The 16,525-nt window shown below is 39.9% G+C and overlaps 1 protein-coding gene across 1 annotated transcript in view; it reads left to right on the top strand.

Moving 5' to 3' along the window:
• The window catches only part of LOC109926116 (arf-GAP with GTPase, ANK repeat and PH domain-containing protein 3-like), a 112,635-nt gene extending 96,467 nt beyond the window's left edge, over positions 1-16,168 (top strand). Inside the window, exons 13-18 of the mRNA XM_048618870.1 lie at positions 2,009-2,149; positions 9,874-9,933; positions 11,176-11,330; positions 12,440-12,530; positions 13,393-13,615; positions 15,853-16,168. Of these exons, the coding sequence (XP_048474827.1) occupies positions 2,009-2,149; positions 9,874-9,933; positions 11,176-11,330; positions 12,440-12,530; positions 13,393-13,615; positions 15,853-16,168 (986 nt within the window). The remainder of the gene's footprint in view (positions 1-2,008; positions 2,150-9,873; positions 9,934-11,175; positions 11,331-12,439; positions 12,531-13,392; positions 13,616-15,852) is intronic.
• Positions 16,169-16,525: the final 357 nt, after the last annotated feature.

Genomic DNA, 16,525 nt, shown 5'->3' with positions numbered 1-16,525 from the left:
AAGCCTGTCAGTGTAAAATGCTAATAGTTGGGCATATGTGCAATCTCTTTCCACCTCCTCCAATTCTAAGTTGAAGAATAACAGCTGTATTCACACATTTGTTATTCATAGGAACAATATCAAAGTGTTTGATTTATTAATTTTACTTTTTGTTCAATAGAATATTGTGCAGCATTGTCACAATGTGCAGCAACTTTCCTTTCATGATGTGCACAGATTAATGTGGTGCGAGATCTACTTTGATGTTTGCTGTCTGCTATTTCCAGTGCAGAGAGAGCTGGGATTAGGTTATGGAGACAAACTTGTCAACAGTGACCCCTTCTGGAGAATATTTGGAAGTACAGTTCATTGTTGTAATGATTCAAAATAGCCGCAGCCGCAGAATTGTTACAGAGGCTTCAGCTCGGTAGAGCTGAGTGGGTTTGTCCATATGATGGTACCTCTGACAATGTAGTTCATCCTCTGTTCTGGTGTGCCAGTCCAAATCATGGCTTCATGAGACACAACAGCATCATGACTTATGATGTGACAATGATACTAACTGTATTATACAGCGGAGACGAAATAAAATTCAAAATGAAAGCGAGAAGATTTAAAAATCAAACACAATGAAATCTAGCAACAGAATCTTGTGTAGCAACCTGATTACTTAGTAAAAGAAAAATCTGAGTCAGAAAAGCTGAATATTGGAAAGCCCTCAGGTGCAATTTATCTTCTCTGTGTGCTAATGCACATTTTAATAATCAGATATAGTTCAGGCATTAATGACAGCCCTCCTAAAATCTGGACTAACAGCTTTCATTTTGATTACTCCAACTCGAAGCTGCCAGAGTCTAAATGCTGCATATTAAATTGCTGGGAGTTTAATCCAACAGGTTTATGCATTTGAACACACTGCCATAAAGAGGCTCAATGGAGAAATTGTTTTCCAGCCTGACCTTTACAAGGCTGCACTTTCCCATTACAAATCAATTATGGACGGTGAAAAGTGAATCATTTTTTGTTATTATTCATTGTGGGATGAGGATGTCACTGGTTGGCCAGCATTTATTGCCTGTCTCTAGTTGCCCCTTGAGAAGGTGGTGGTAAGCTACCTGGTTGAACTGTTGCAGTCAGCCTGCTGTGGGTTGACCCACATTGCCGTTTGGGAGAGAATTCCAGGATCTTGACACAACTACAGTGAAGGAACGGCGATATATTTCCAAGTCAGGATGGTGAGTGGCTTGGAGGGGAACTTGCAGGAGGTGGTGTTTCCATGTATTTGCTGCCCTTGTCCTTCTATATGGAAGTGGTCATGAGTTTGGAAGGTGCTGTCTAAGGAGCCTTGGTGAATTTCTGCAGTGCATCTTGTAGATGGTGTACACTGCTGCTACTGAGCGTGAATTTTATAAATACTTGGTACAGACTGATCAAAGGCTGATCTCCTCACAATTTATTAATTAAGTAAATCCTTTGGGATTTAGAAGTTATCATCAAAAGCAAATTACTTTATTATCCTGAAGCAAGGGGAAGAAAAAGCTTCTCTTGTTGAAATAAAACAACATATTGTTTTGTGCAAAACCAATTGCATGATGTGAGACTCAGCCCTTAAGAATAGGAATATCCCAAATTTGATTTCCAGCCCATGCTGAATTGAATCATTTTAGGCAATGTGCCAGTGGAGATACCACAGTTAGCTTCTTATTGCAAGGTAGGCCAAGGTTTCCAACCTTGGTTGCTATCACTGGGCACACCTTCAGTTTAATGCTTTACCTGAACAACAGTGCCACCAACAGTGTAGCATTCCTTCAGTACTGCATTCCATTGTCAGTCTAGATTTTGTGCTGCAGTCTCTAGAGTGGTTAGCAGTGCAAGGAGGAGTGGACCTCAATTTGAGTCATGGGTAAGGGAGAAAAATTTGTTTGGGTGGACAAAATGGCCTCCAATTACCCACATTGTAACTTTGAAAAAAAAGACTTAAATGAATTGCAGCACTGATTATTTCATATCTGTGCTTTTCTTTACAAAGAAGGGGCTGCCGTAGGTGAAGGTATCTCAAGTCCCTCAAGCAGCAAGCTGGACTCCCCACCCTCACCCCAGATAAACCGAAGGAAACATCGCAGGAAGAAGAGTGTGAGCAGGGCAGATGGCATGATGGGACTGGCAGAAGGTAAATTCATGGCACTATGGAATGTGTTTGAGAAAGTTTAACTGCTCATGTTATTGGAAAATATTTTCGAGTGCTTGTTAGGAAGAATTTGGTATTTGGTAAGGTCACAAACGTCTTGTAGATATTTCTGCTACTATAATTTTGCTGCTCTTCACTGTAAGTGCTGAAGCACAGTCTTGTCAACAAATTTCTCTATCTTCTTCAAATTTCAGTAGTGAGATTATTATACTGGTAGTTTTGAACTGGAGATGGTCGTTCTGTTTTCCTCCCTTATTTTCCTTTCACAGTCACAGTATGTCAAACCACCAAACAGAAAACTGAGCAAACTTTCATTATGGAGGCAAAGGAATTTCAGCAACAAATAACTTTGTGCCCCAAACATTCCTCATAGATCATAAAACCATAGATATAGGAATAGATGTAAGCCATTCAGCATATCAAATCTGTTCTGCCATTCAATCCTCAACTCCACTTTCCTGCCTTTTCCCCATAACCCTTGATTCTCTTACAGGATTAAAAATCTGTTTATCTCAGCTTTGAATACACTTAACAACCCAGCCTCAACAGCCCTCTGTGGTTACAAAAAAAAACCCAATAGATTCACTACCCTTTGAGAAAAGAAATTCCTCCGTATCTCTGTCTTAAATGGATGATCCCTTACTCTGAAATTATACCCTCTGGACCTAGACTGTCCCACAAGCAGAAACAGCCTCTCCACATCTACCCTGTCAAGTCCCCTAAGAATCTTATATGGTTCAATGAGTTCTACTAAATTCCAATGAGTGCAAGCCCAAACTACTCATGCTCTCCTAATAAGAAAATTCCTCCATACCTGGAGGCAACTTAATGAACCTTCTCTGGACTGCCTCCAATGCCAGTATATCTTTGACAAGAGGACAAAACTTTCACAGTATTCAAGGTGTGGTCTGACTATTACCTTGTGTATTTTCGTGAGACCTCACTATTTATATACTGTATTCCCTTTGAAATAAAGGCCAACGGTTCACATGCTTTCCTTATTTCCTGATGAACTTGGATGCTAGCTTTTAGTGATTTGTGCATGAGGACCTCCCATATCCCTCTGTGCTGCAGCTTTCTTTTCCCCTTTAAATAATATTCAGCTGTTGTACTCTTCCTGCCAAAGTGCATAACCTCATTTTCCCGCATTATATTCTATCTGCCAAGTTTTTTGCCCATTCACTCAACCTGTCTATAACCCTCTGTTAGCTTTTTTGTGTCATCCCTACTGCTTACTTTTGTGCTTAACTTTGTGTCATTTACAAACTTGATGATTGTACATTCACTTCCATCATCCAAATCATTAATATATATTGCAAATAATTGTGGCCTCAGCATTGATTCCTGTGGTACCCCACTAGTTATAGTTTGCAATCCTAAAAATGCCCCTGTTTTATTGCAACTCTGTCTTCTATTAATTAGTCAGTCTTCTATCCATGCTAATATACTATCCCCAACATCATGGGTTCTTTATTAAGTAGCCTTTTGTGCAGTAGCTTATCAAAAGGCATTTGGAAATCCAAATATATTACATCTACTGGTTCTCCTTCATGTATCCTGCTTGTTAACTCCTCAAAGCTCTTACCATCTGTTTCTTTATTACTTGCTAGCTTGCCCTCCATTTATTTTCTCCCTGTTTTTTGGTCATCTTTTGTGATTTTCATGACTGTCCCTATCCTCTGGTTTACCACAAATCTTTGCCACATTATATTATTTTTCTTTCAATATGATACTATCCTTAACTTCTTTGGTCAACCATGCTCAGTTTATCCCCTTCCTAGAATCCTTCTGTCTCGCTGTGATATATCTTTGTTGTGAGGCACAAGCTATTTTCTTAAATGTCTGCCATTATTCCTGTCATCATCCATCTTTTCTGCTAAACTCGTTTCCCACTTCATTCCAGCCAGCTCTGCCCTCATCTCTATGCAATTACCCTTATTTAAGTTTAGCACAGTTGTCTCCACCCGACATTTCTTACTCTCAAACTGAATGCTAAATGCTAAATGCTAACTGCTAACATGTTACGGTCGCTGTAACCAAGAAGATATTTTACTCAGATCATTTATTAAACCTGTCTCATTACCAGATCCAAAATAGCCTGATCCCTGCTTGAATCAACAACATATTGTTTTAGGAAATTGTCTTGAATACGGTCTGAATTCTTCTTCGTGGTTACCTTTGCCAATTTAATTTTCCCTATCTTCACAAAGATTATAATCATCCATGATTGATGTGCTGTTTTTTTACACACCCTCATTATCTCCGGCTTTATTCTCTGTCTTACAGTACAGCTACTGTTAGGGGACTAATAGATTACCCCAGCCAGTGAACCTTTGTCTTTTCTCACCTCCACCCATATGGAGTCTACATTATCCAATTTTAGATCATTTATTGATATTGTACTTATTTTACCTCATTACTAACAAAACTACCCCACCACCTTTCCACTCCTGCCTGTCCTTTTGAAAAGTTACATACTGTGAATATTTTGTTCCCAGCTTTGATCTCCTTATAACCATGTCTAAGGAATGACTATAAGATCATACCCATTAACCACTGTTTGCACCATTAATTCATTTGTTTTGTTCTGATTACTAAGTGCATTTCAGTAAAGGGGCATTATTTTTGCCTTTTTGCCATTTTGTTCCACTTTTGACCCTGTTTGCAGCTTTTTTCAGTGTTTGTACACTCTGTCCCTTCCTGACCTACTCTGGGTATAGTTTCCCTGCCATGCTACCATATCATTTTGCTTTGTAAGACTGTTTAGCCCCCCACCTGAATGCTCCCCCTCCCCAATTAATAAAAAGCCCTCTCTAACCTAGTTATTCAATTCACAGGACACTGGTCCCAGCAAGATTCAAGTGAGGCCACCCAACAGAACAGCTTCCTTCTACCCCAGTGCTGGTTTCAGTGCCCCATGAACTGAAACGCATTCCTCCCACACCAATCTTTAAGTCACACATTTAACTTGTTGACTTTGACATTGATTGCATCTCCAAACTTACAATGGAATACATATTCTCCAAGTATTTTGGTAATTGTAAGTTAATTTGATGCGTATCATTCACAAAATACTTTTCCTGCACCCCTGTGGTCTTGACCTTGTACACAGCAGCAAGGATCTTAGTTCAATTGTGCTGGAATGACTAATATTCCTTCTAATTTTAGGCTTTAGCAGGGTGTATAAGTGCAGGGTCAGACAGCTACCCAAGAGAGTATGACATACAGGAAATAAAAACTGTATGTACTCTTTTTATAACATGCTCATGCGTCCTGACCAACATATTTAACTGTTGCACTCAAATTTCAGCATCTCAATTCTTCAAAAAGAAAATTATGGACAGAGGGGAACTAAAGTAATGCAAAACAACAGAACTAAAATGCAGAATAAAAACTGAAAGAACTGTGGATGCTGTAAATCAGAAACAAAAACTGAAATTGCTGGAAAAGCTTGTAGCATCTGTGGAGAGAAATCAGAGTTAACGTTTTGGGTTGAGTAGCCCTTCCTCAGTTCTCTCAATTGATCTTTGTATGAACTCACATAAAAGCAATTAACTTTGCAGCCTTACAGGAACAAGCATTAACATTTTGATGGGAGAATTGTGTACAGTACATTTAGAAAGTATTCTGACCATGGGATAATTAAACTTTGAGCTAAGCTCCTCTTTACTTTTCCAATTAGATTTCTTTTGCTTTGAAAGGACAAAGTTGCACCTTGGAAGAATAATGCATTGTGCATGACAAAATTCCAGACTTTATTAAACAGCATATCAAAGTAGTATCACAGATCATGTGACACTAGCTGTTCTGTTAAAAATCTTGCATCTCAAAATAATACTGTCATAGATAATAATCTTTTTTGGAAAGTGAAAGAAAACCAGTCATTAACTGGAAACCTGAAATTCAGTACAATAGTTTTAACTGCACAAGCTAGATGACTCTTATTAACCAAGCATTAGAATTATGCCCTAGATCCCAGACTGCAATATCACTGGATATCCAATGTACAGTACAGTATGTCAAAATTCATGTGTCATGTAGGAAAACATTTTAAAAAAACAAAAGTTCAAAATAGCAATTAACTTATAATGACCTCAGGATTTGTTTTTAACCGTAGTTAATTTGTAACTTTAATTTAATCAGGATGTACCTATTCACAGCAACTAGAATTTGTGATAGAGGAAGCACAACATAAACAGAATAATACATAATATTAATTCATTCTCTCTGTGGAAGGATCACCGGACCCGAAAAGTTAACTCTGTTTTTTCTTCACAGATGCTGCCAGACCTGCTTAGCTTTTCCAGCAACTTCTGTTTTTGTTCCCGATTTACAGCATCCGCAGTTCTTTCAGTTTTTATTTAGTATTCCCTCATTACCTTGGTCAATGCCTGGGAGATCTATTGATAAGTAGCTTTACCTTGAAAATCCAATTAGGATGTATAAATAATGCAACCTGGCAGTAAGAGACAACAGCAAAGTGTTGGTTCTTTACAGTAGGTCTCTGCATAATAAGGGAATGATCCACCCAGAGGAGAGGGAGCAGGGCAGTGCATGAAGACAAGGGTCAAAGAAATGATAACATAATATAAATGCACCATTCACTAAGTTGACAAAAATTGTGATATTTCCGAGTGCATTGCACCTCTCCTAAAGTAAATTGCAAGCCATGCAGATGGTGTATCAAGCTTCTACCTGGAACCATGTTGCTCCAAAGAGTTCCGTTGAATTTGTTTTGCTCCAGATCAGATTTCCCTGGTTTAGTGTGAGTGATGCAATATTTTTTGAAAAGTGAAAGAAAGCCAGTCATTAACCTGGAACCTGAAGTTTCCAAGTAGTTACAACTGCCATGTTGATTTATCTCAATACTTTATAAGGATCCTGCAGTATGGTATAGGAGCACACTGGATTTTTTTTTCCCATTCTGCACGTCTTCATTTGTAGAAATCTTGACAAATGTGAGCAGCTTATGGTGTACCCAGAACTTCCAGTGAAATTTGCAGTAACATCAATTTTGGATCAAGTCTTCAAGTCAAGTTAATAACTAAACTGGAACTACATTTTAAGGATGGGCTGCATTTATAGATATTTACCAAATTTTATCATCTTATTTCCCTTCCCCCCCACCCCCCCAAACCAGCTTAACCCTACCCACTGTCAATGTTTACTTATGTTTTCTGCATGCTGGACGATAATTCCATAGTGCTGCTCACCTTTCAGTACCTTAAATGAGTGGTGATTAATCTCACCATGATGTTTGACCATGACTATTGGGCTATTCAACTGCAAGGAGTATCACTGATGAACCCAGTCTTATTCTCTCCTCGCTCGAATGTCCATGCACACGTGCACTTTCCCACAAGAGTTGTTGCTGACCTGTTGGGTATGGTAACTCAGAGATTATGAGACTGGGCTAGGAACTTAGAGGTTGAGAGTTCAGTTCATACGAGACCATGTTGTCAAATTTACTTCAATCCCGGTCGTTCTTGGGTTAGGACCAGAAATTGACCATGTGATCTGCTGGATTGTGCCAGTTGGCTCGCAAAAGTCCTTTAGGGCTGAGAACCTGTCACCCCAGCCTGATCTGGCCTTTTTACAATTGTATAACATAATATGATTGGTTTAAAATATCTACTGGGTACTCTACACTGGCTGGGTCAGTATTGGCTGCCTCTCAAAAACAAGTTTAAATAATGGTGGTCAGTGGTAGGAGCCCTGGCTGATTTTTCTGTCCCTAGTCCATGTGTCTCGAGTCAGTTGAACCTCCACAACTGTCACACAGGTTGAGATTGGGTAATTCATAACAGAGCAGCAGCCATTCCTGAAACAGAAACAAAGTTGCTGGAGAAGCTCAGCAGGTCTGGCAGCACCTGTGAAGGGAAAAACAGAGTTAATGTTTCGGGTCCGGTGACCCCTTCCTCAGAACTTTCTGGCACTTTCTGTTCCTCACTGGCTAAACGAGTTTAGCCAATCGCGGGATCTGTAAAACATTTCTTGATATTTTGCAGAAATCAACATCTTGGGTGATCAAAGGAGGTTAGAGACCAAAATTTATACTCATTGGAACATGATTGCACCTTTTATTTTCAGGTTACCAGTTTCTGGAGTTGTCTCATTAAGGCCATTGGTATAAAAGGTCCAATTAAAAAGAGTTTCTAAACCACGCTCACGCACAAATACTCTCACTCTCACACACTTGTAATATCACTGGTACAAGTTTCAGTACCATGTAAAATGTATTCGTTTGATTTAAGCAAGCAACTGTCCTTACTTAAACTGAATGAAACAGAATCTAACACATCGGGCTGGAGTGGAAAGGCTAAGTATTGCATCTTCCTATGGAGCCGCAAAGGTAATTAATTTATAGAGGCTGTCTGTTTTCACTTATTAACGATTATGTTCCCAGCCTATCCTATTTGAATAGGAAATGAAACTTTAAATTGGCTGCCTCAAGCAATGAGGATTAGTGTTTGTACTGTCAATGTCAGTGCATTGTGCTGTGCCTTGTGCCATTGAGACATCACATTTGCCTCTCTGGGTAAATGGTAAAGATCCTGTAATAACCCCAGGAGACAAGTAAGGGAGCTGTCCCTGTTCTGGTCAATATTTCTCCCTCAACCATCACCACCCAGAGCAGACTGATCGGTCATTCCACAGTGCTGTTTGGGAGATTTTGCTGTGTGTTAAGTGCTGACTGCATTTGTTCCTGTAACAGAGTAACTCGATGTAGGTGAAGTCATTCGAGGTGTATTTCCAAGATGTTTGTAAGTCTTCCTTTTGAGTTGCCACTGAGATAAGTATGGGGAAAGGGAGCTTTTGTTCATTTGTTCTCTCTTTCTGCCCCACTCCCCCCCCCCCAAAAAAAAAACCCATGCCTACACCTTTCCCAGTCAGTAATTGTGTAGAATGAGACAAATTCAACAGAGCATCAACTCCCTTTCCTAGATTTAGAAGCCAGGATCCTATCCTTAACTACTTAGTCCTACATCCCCATAGCTTTACAGAGGAGTAAAAACTTCTATTTAATTTACAGCACACTGAGGCAAGTGGTTGCTCCACTTACACAGGTGAAAAGAAGGCTGAGGGGAGGTTTAAAGTTTAACAACCTTGCCTGGGTTGGAGAAGCTTTTGTCTCCAGTTGTCAGGAGGCTACATTTTGCTGGATGAAGTACGTGGAAAATTAGAAATAAAGAGTCGATTAAGCATTTTTTAATGATTAATCAATGAAGTATGTATGTATGTTTGCAATATGCAGTCATCTTGCACTGTGGGTGGGAGAATAAAACGAGTTTGAAAAGCGGTAGGATTTACTAATTTTTCAGAAGGCAATAGGCTCCTGACATTGTGTTGTGACAAAAGGCTATTCAGTCCCTCTTCAACAGCTAATTGCTACTCTCAGTGAAGGCAAACATCCACTTTAATTCTTGTTCCTAGTGTGTGGTGAAATAATAAAAGTAATTGGTATCAAGAACTTGATTTGAGAGGTGCATTTTGCATATCAATTGCATGTTCTGAGTTTTTAAATAATAATTGTTCCATTCATGCCCATTGTGAGATGCATGGGATCAACAGTGCCCACGTCTGTACCCTAGATCAGCTGTTTCCTTTTGCAGTTATTAATGTGAAGCTGTGCTCTGCAGTAATCTTTTCTCCAATGTCTTTCTCCAATTGCTTCTACTACTTGCTTTGCTGGATTCTGGGTGCAGCCAAACGCAGGGTGTGGAAATTAAAGCGTTTTGGTAGTTTAAGAAATATTTACAGAGCAGGTAACGTTATTTTAAATTGTATCCAATGGCGAGAACCATTGTTAGTTGTGTGTTCTGTCCAGAGTACATCTGTGTTCAAGCGTTTGTCCTGTGCCTTTGCTTTTCAGTGTCCTTTTGCATTGTGAATGTTAAACCTTCACTCTTGAGCCTGCCTGGGCAGTGAATCCTATGTTTTATTGTTCTTCTGGTTTGGCTGTGTGTATGGAGGGTGTAAGGGACAGGGGAAAGAAGAGCCTGACAAAGGGCAGCCCAGTATATATTTGTAGATAATTGAAAGGCAAATTGTTTTAATGTTCATCTACAGTATTTGCAAAATAAAGGATAAATGTCCTGCTCATTTGAAAGAAGGCTGTCCTGTTAATTAAACTGCCCATTAAAAAAGGGTTATGTTAGCTTGAAAATCTATTTTGATGGATACGCAATGAGGTTCAAGCAAAAGAAAGACTCCAGTTGATGGAACCCCCTTTAAATCTGAAGGAGGATTTCCTCAGGTTGCATGCAATTTATGAGAAACATTGTCAACATAATGGGGCAATCAGAGGTGCTGCATCTTACAAAGTCAGAAAATCCTTCTTAAAGAATATGTGGTTGTAAAACAGATCCCCTCCCAATCCTGGGTGATATCTTGGGATGAAGATCCTTGAATTCTGGCCTACCCTTCTGTACTTTGGTTCTGTGACCTCTCCTGAACTGTGTTTTTAGATAACGAGTACCCACAGGCTTGTTGAACTTGGTACATTATGACACAGCCCAGTCCTGACTATTCATGTGCCCACTTTGCCTTCTTTGATGGAATCAGTAGTTGGAATTTTGGCTGATTTTCCCATGATCCAAGGCTGGTACATTGAGGCAAATTGTTGTGCTTCTGCTAACGTGACTCAATAAAGACCAGAGTTAAACCTGGGACGCTCCCTCATACCAGCCAGTAAATTTGCTGACTTAACCAATAGGGGTAGAGGGGAACCTGTTGATATTTTCAATCTCCATTTAAAAAACATTTTTTGACATTCTTTTGTAACAATAACTTTTTACATTTTGTGTCATTGAATAATCTGTTCTACGTAAATATATAATTCCTTTTGTCAAGTATGAATCTATACACAGCATGCTGTGAATTCACTGCTTAGTCATATCCAACACTGGGTAAAACAGCCAAATTCACAGACCTTTACATTAGTGACTACTTCATAATACTGCTGGGGGTAAAAAAAATCTGTTTTCTCCTAATTATCCCTCTCACAGAACAAGAGGAGAACATTGAGTTCACTATTGTCTCCAGCACGGGCCAGATGTGGTACTTTGAAGCAGTGAATTTTGAAGAGAGGGATGCCTGGGTCCAAGCCATTGAAAGTCAAATCCTGGCCAGTCTGCAGTCCTGTGAAAGTAGCAAGAACAAGGTAACTTAGTCAGCACACCAAATAATGTTAATGTATTTCAAATATAAAGATATCCCAATGGGTGTGTATGCTGCCTCCAAAGTTAATCCTTAAAGTGCATTAGATAAGACGCACTTTTATGCAAGTTTCATGCCCTATAAGTGAACAATCCCACAAAATATGTGCTCATCAAGGATGGCAGGGGCACATATTTTGACCATTTTTGTCAGCTTCAGCTACACCTAAATTAATGTTCTTCAAACTTGTTTCAAGATGCTGCGTGATGCAAGATTGAATGAAAAGGAAACATATTGATCAAGCCAGACAGAGTCACTCCTGGCTCTGCAGCAGAGCTTCAACACTCCCTACCACATCAAGTTGAAATTTTCAATGCCCTTCAATGATCATTTTACACTGCCTAAGTTTTCTGGATCTGATTATCATCAGCCAGGCAAGCCTCAATGAATTCCCCCTGAGCCTCTGGTCACAACTGTCTTAACCCAGAATTCCAGATCTTCCTGCATCCAACACCTTTAAATGATTTAGTTATCTCTGGTAAAACTGTTTTTCCCATGGAAAGGTTTTCTTTGCTCCCCATGATTTCCTCAAGAACAAAGAAGACCTATCCCTGGGAGAATTCTAATTCTCTTCTCCCTGCCTTTCGGCAACAGCTTTTCTTTTGCTTTGTCAGTTTCCCTGAGAGATGACATTTCAGTAGGTTTAATTGTCTTTATATCCCTTCTCAAGTCTCATTCCCTTGGCAATCTGAAATAATATGTGCACTTCCCCAAATTGAGGTGTTCATTATGAATTCCAAATACACCTTTCCAGAATTCCCTTTCACTTTGGATTTAAAGAGACATTTCAAAGCACAAGCACCTTGCAACGTACAACGTTCATTATACTTTGGTCACAATCTCTAGCTTCAGTCAATGCAGAAGTAAACGACAACAAACCAGTTGCTCAGTTCTAAGGGCAATTGATTTTCCAATTCCCTGGCCAGACATTGCCCCAACTTGACGTTGCCCAGACCAGAATTCCAGGTCTGCAATTTACTGGAAGGGAGCAATGCTTTTCATACTATCTCATTTATCCATTGAGTTCCCTAAATTATACATTTTATACCTTAGGCTCGGATGGACAGCCGGAGTGAAGCCGTTGCCCTCCAGGCGATAAGAAACGCCAAAGGAAATTCATTCTGTGTTGACTGTGCTGCTGCAAGTAAGAATCTATATTTCCTTTTCAAAATCATCAGCAAAATTAAACTTATTGGATTTGGTCAAGATTTTGTCATCTTTTTACAAAATGGGCTCAGTGTGAATGTTTAAATTGTCAAGCTCACTTCTGACTAGGGCACAGTATCACTTCAGTAGGATGATCTAGTCACTAAATCATGTGTGGCTCTGGGACTATACACCTAGATAGTGAGTGTCTTACAATCATGCAAATCCTGGGGTGGGTGAAAAGTGGCTGTACATGCTATGGGACTGGGACAATAATAACTTCTGTGGGGTTTCCAGAAACACTCCCGTACCTCCTGGCTCCATGGGAAGGTAGATCTAGAAGCTTTGGTTGGCAGCCACAGAGGCCACAAACGATTCCTGAGTGGGGACGGTCTAATATCTGCCCCACTCTTGGGGTTACCAATTTGTGAAAACAGGTCCATGTGTTAGGCACTGAAAAAGAATGATCCCCACAAATTTGGCAATGTGAGCAGTGCTTCTACCGGTTGGGCAGAGGTCACCTCAGAGCTAAACAGTCTGGTTTGTTCCAGAAAAATGGGGGTGACTGGTGGAAAAATTAAATGTTGAACTAGAGGAACAGAATTTCTTATGCTCTGTCAGCTATCTCTCCCAATACTCTGACTCTCCACAGGCACCAACTGTGGTGACAAGGAGAGCAACCTGCTGTCAGAGCATGCCTGTTCTAAGATGGCCATAGATTATGTACAAGACAGGTCTGGTGGCTCCACATGTGACCAACGTGCAGCACCTCTCTATCTGCTGACGCATTTATTTTGACACATTATCAAATTTTGATAACAACATAAATTAAGTTGTGAACTTTCTTGACCCTGTTCCAGATCCTACCTGGGCAAGTCTGAATTTGGGAGCACTCATCTGTATTGAATGCTCAGGGATTCATCGTAATCTTGGGACCCATCTTTCACGAGTACGATCTCTGGATCTTGATGACTGGCCTTTGGAGCTAACGCTTGTGCTGACGTCTATTGGAAATGAGATGGCAAACAGTGTGTGGGAGAAGAATACTCAGGGACGCAGCAAGCCCACTCCAGAATCTACACGGTAAGTGACTGCTTTGCATTCGCCACTGCTAAAGTCACCAGCAACAGATTTGGATCTGAGGAGACAAAGTTGTAGTTCTGAATATCTTACATGTATGGTGAAATGTTACTCATTCCCATCAACAAATTGTATTGTACATGTGCACTACCTCATTCTTTGTATCTGTAGGAGACCCATTCCAGTTTGTCTGACAGCTCCAAGCATTGAGAGGAACTCCTTTAATTCATTCTACATGTCTAGTGTTTTACCAAGCACTGTACTTGAAATGTAAGATTCTTCACATTCACAACAGTACAAGACTCATTTTGCAAATTTGGAATTTTCTGATTGAGCTGTCCAAAGTTTCTGAAATTGGAGGATTTAGAGATTTCTATGTGAATTAAATCTGTTAAATCTATTCCAACTAAAAAAAATTGGAGCTGAGCTAAAGTTGAGATTAGCCTTTCACTGAAAGATGAAATAAACTAGCAGGGTCTTTATAAGCTGATTTAAAAATAGGAATATAGTTGGCCTCTAGTTCATGTTTGAGACCCCAAACCAAGTTTGTCATGTGAGCCCTATCTGAAAAGTTGTAGTCCATTGCTCTTATGGCTCAGTGAGTAAATTCTCTGTCCAGTGTTGTATTGGACCATTCAGATACAAAGGTGTCCAATTCGAATCCAACTAATCTATGAGCTGGAGGAGCCAGTGCAGGTGGTCATTCAGCCCACTGTGTCCCTGCCCAAGTAACTGACCTCAGCTAGAGAGGTGGTGGGGATATATAATTGGTTTTAATGCTCTGCAGTAGGGAACTCGATCAACCTTGGAGAGGATAAATTTAAATTTGGCTGCAATCTCTTGTCTCATCGGGCAAATAATCTGTCTACGTTGAATGAGGTACCAAAAGCTGCCAGCTCCTATCAAGCTGTAGTCCACCATTCAGATGTGAAGAAAGGGATAAAACAATCACGATTCATACAAATGCCATTGTTATGACCTAACTGGGAAGAGTGTGCCGATACTTATGCTCCTCTGTTCCACAAGGCGTCACTGAATGTTTAAAGTTCCAACGAGACCCCCAAGATGTTCAATTTACCTAACTGATTGCTATTCAGGACAAAAACAATTCACACAGGTTTTCATCATTAACAGAAAATAACTTTTCAGAAACACTTAACTTTCAGAAATGGCAGAGAAAAGAGGATTTCTAATGAGTTGGACCAAAAGGTCAGTTTCTGTGCTGTATAACTCTATGATAACTGAAACCCCTTTAAAACCCAAAATATTTACACACTCATTAACGACTAAGACAAATGAAAGACAGACAGTTTGACATTGATGGAAAAAGAATATAGATATGCTGAGCAAAATTCAAAAGATCATAAGTCCAGATTTCAAGGTAGGTTAGATTGTCTCACATGGTTCCTCCTGACTTTTTTAGCAATAATGATATGCTGCTGCCTGTAGAGTGATGGTTGCTCTTTGCTTTGATAGTTTATCTAGCAGACCTACACCTTTCTTGTTCAAAAAATAACAAGAAAGCTTAAAAGAAAGAATTCTGTAATTTCTCCCCCCACACAGAGGGAGAGAAAGGGAAAGGTGTGTTCAGTTTGCCGGTGTCTGGAAGTCTCTGCTGTCCTGGCACTTCCAGCTTTGTGACAAACTGCAGCTCAATTAGTCAAAGGACTGTGTCATTAGACAGAATTTCCTTAACTCAAAGACTCTTAATACTACTACTCTCAAATTTTATCTCCCTTACCGCTTTGAAAAGCAACATTGTCTGACACAGCTAACACAGCATTGTCTGACACAGCAGCACTTTATTTTTCCAAGTAGCAAAACCCTCCTGGTATTTAACATCTACAGCAGTCCAAATTCCATTTCAGTTTATAATCCCAAAACTGATAAAATAGTGGTATCTTACACCATCATTATGTCCAATTACAGGTATTACCAAATCTTACTTTTAAAATTAAAATGATTTTCAAGAAAATAATTAAGAATCTGTTTGGGGCAAAATTTGCATGGGGCATTTCCAACTCATGAATTCTCCCAAGAGAGGTTCACCTTCCCTCTATCTAACAAAATTTCACCCTGTTGACACATTAACACAGTTACTGCTAGTCTCCTTTACAGCCATATTGTGAGTAGGCGCTTGTTTAAGCACAACTTTGTCCAAAACATTGTTGAATTCTTGCTGTTTTAACTACTGGCCATAATTGCCAAGACACCACTGTGACCTGCCCTTCCTGTTATAGGGAAGAAAGGGAGAACTGGATCAGAGCAAAATATGAGCAGAAACTGTTTCTTGCATCCTTGAAATACCGAGACATTCCCATCGGAAAGCAGCTGTTCCGAGCTGTTATGGAGAAGGACCTTCACAGTATTTTACTACTCCTTGCTCATGCCAAGAAGGAGCACATCAATGAATGGACTGAAGATAAAGACAAACGGACAGCTCTGCATCTCGCCTGTGAGCGAAAGGATGTAGTAGTGACGCAGCTTCTTGTCTGGGTAGGTGTTATTCAGCTGGCACAGATCTTGTTCCTCAGTGATAGTTCTATTCCACTCTAATATGCTGTGCTCTCTATTGTTCTACCCTTGCCTAAAAGGTTTCATGTTCATGTCAACATGCTAACAGTTTCTAATGCTAATTTACCTTGGCAGGTAAAATTGGTCAATTTTCAGTCGTGTTTACTCATTGCAGAAATGGGATGAATATGGTGCACTCTCCTTCCTGTCCTTTAATTGAGCTTGCTGTTGACAAACTGTTGGTAGTGGACATTGTCTCCAACCTAGACTTGCACCATCCTTGACAACAAGGTGCAGGGCTGGATGAACACAGAAGGTCAGGCAGCATCTTAGGAGCAGAGAGGCTGACGTTTCGGGCCTAGACCCTTCATCAGAAAAGCCCTTTTCTGATGAAGGGTC

This window comes from Rhincodon typus, chromosome 41, assembly GCF_021869965.1.
Source record: "Rhincodon typus isolate 14 chromosome 41, sRhiTyp1.1, whole genome shotgun sequence".
In the NCBI taxonomy this organism is placed as follows: Eukaryota; Metazoa; Chordata; class Chondrichthyes; order Orectolobiformes; family Rhincodontidae; genus Rhincodon; species Rhincodon typus.
This window is presented reverse-complemented; position numbering and strand designations above follow the sequence as displayed.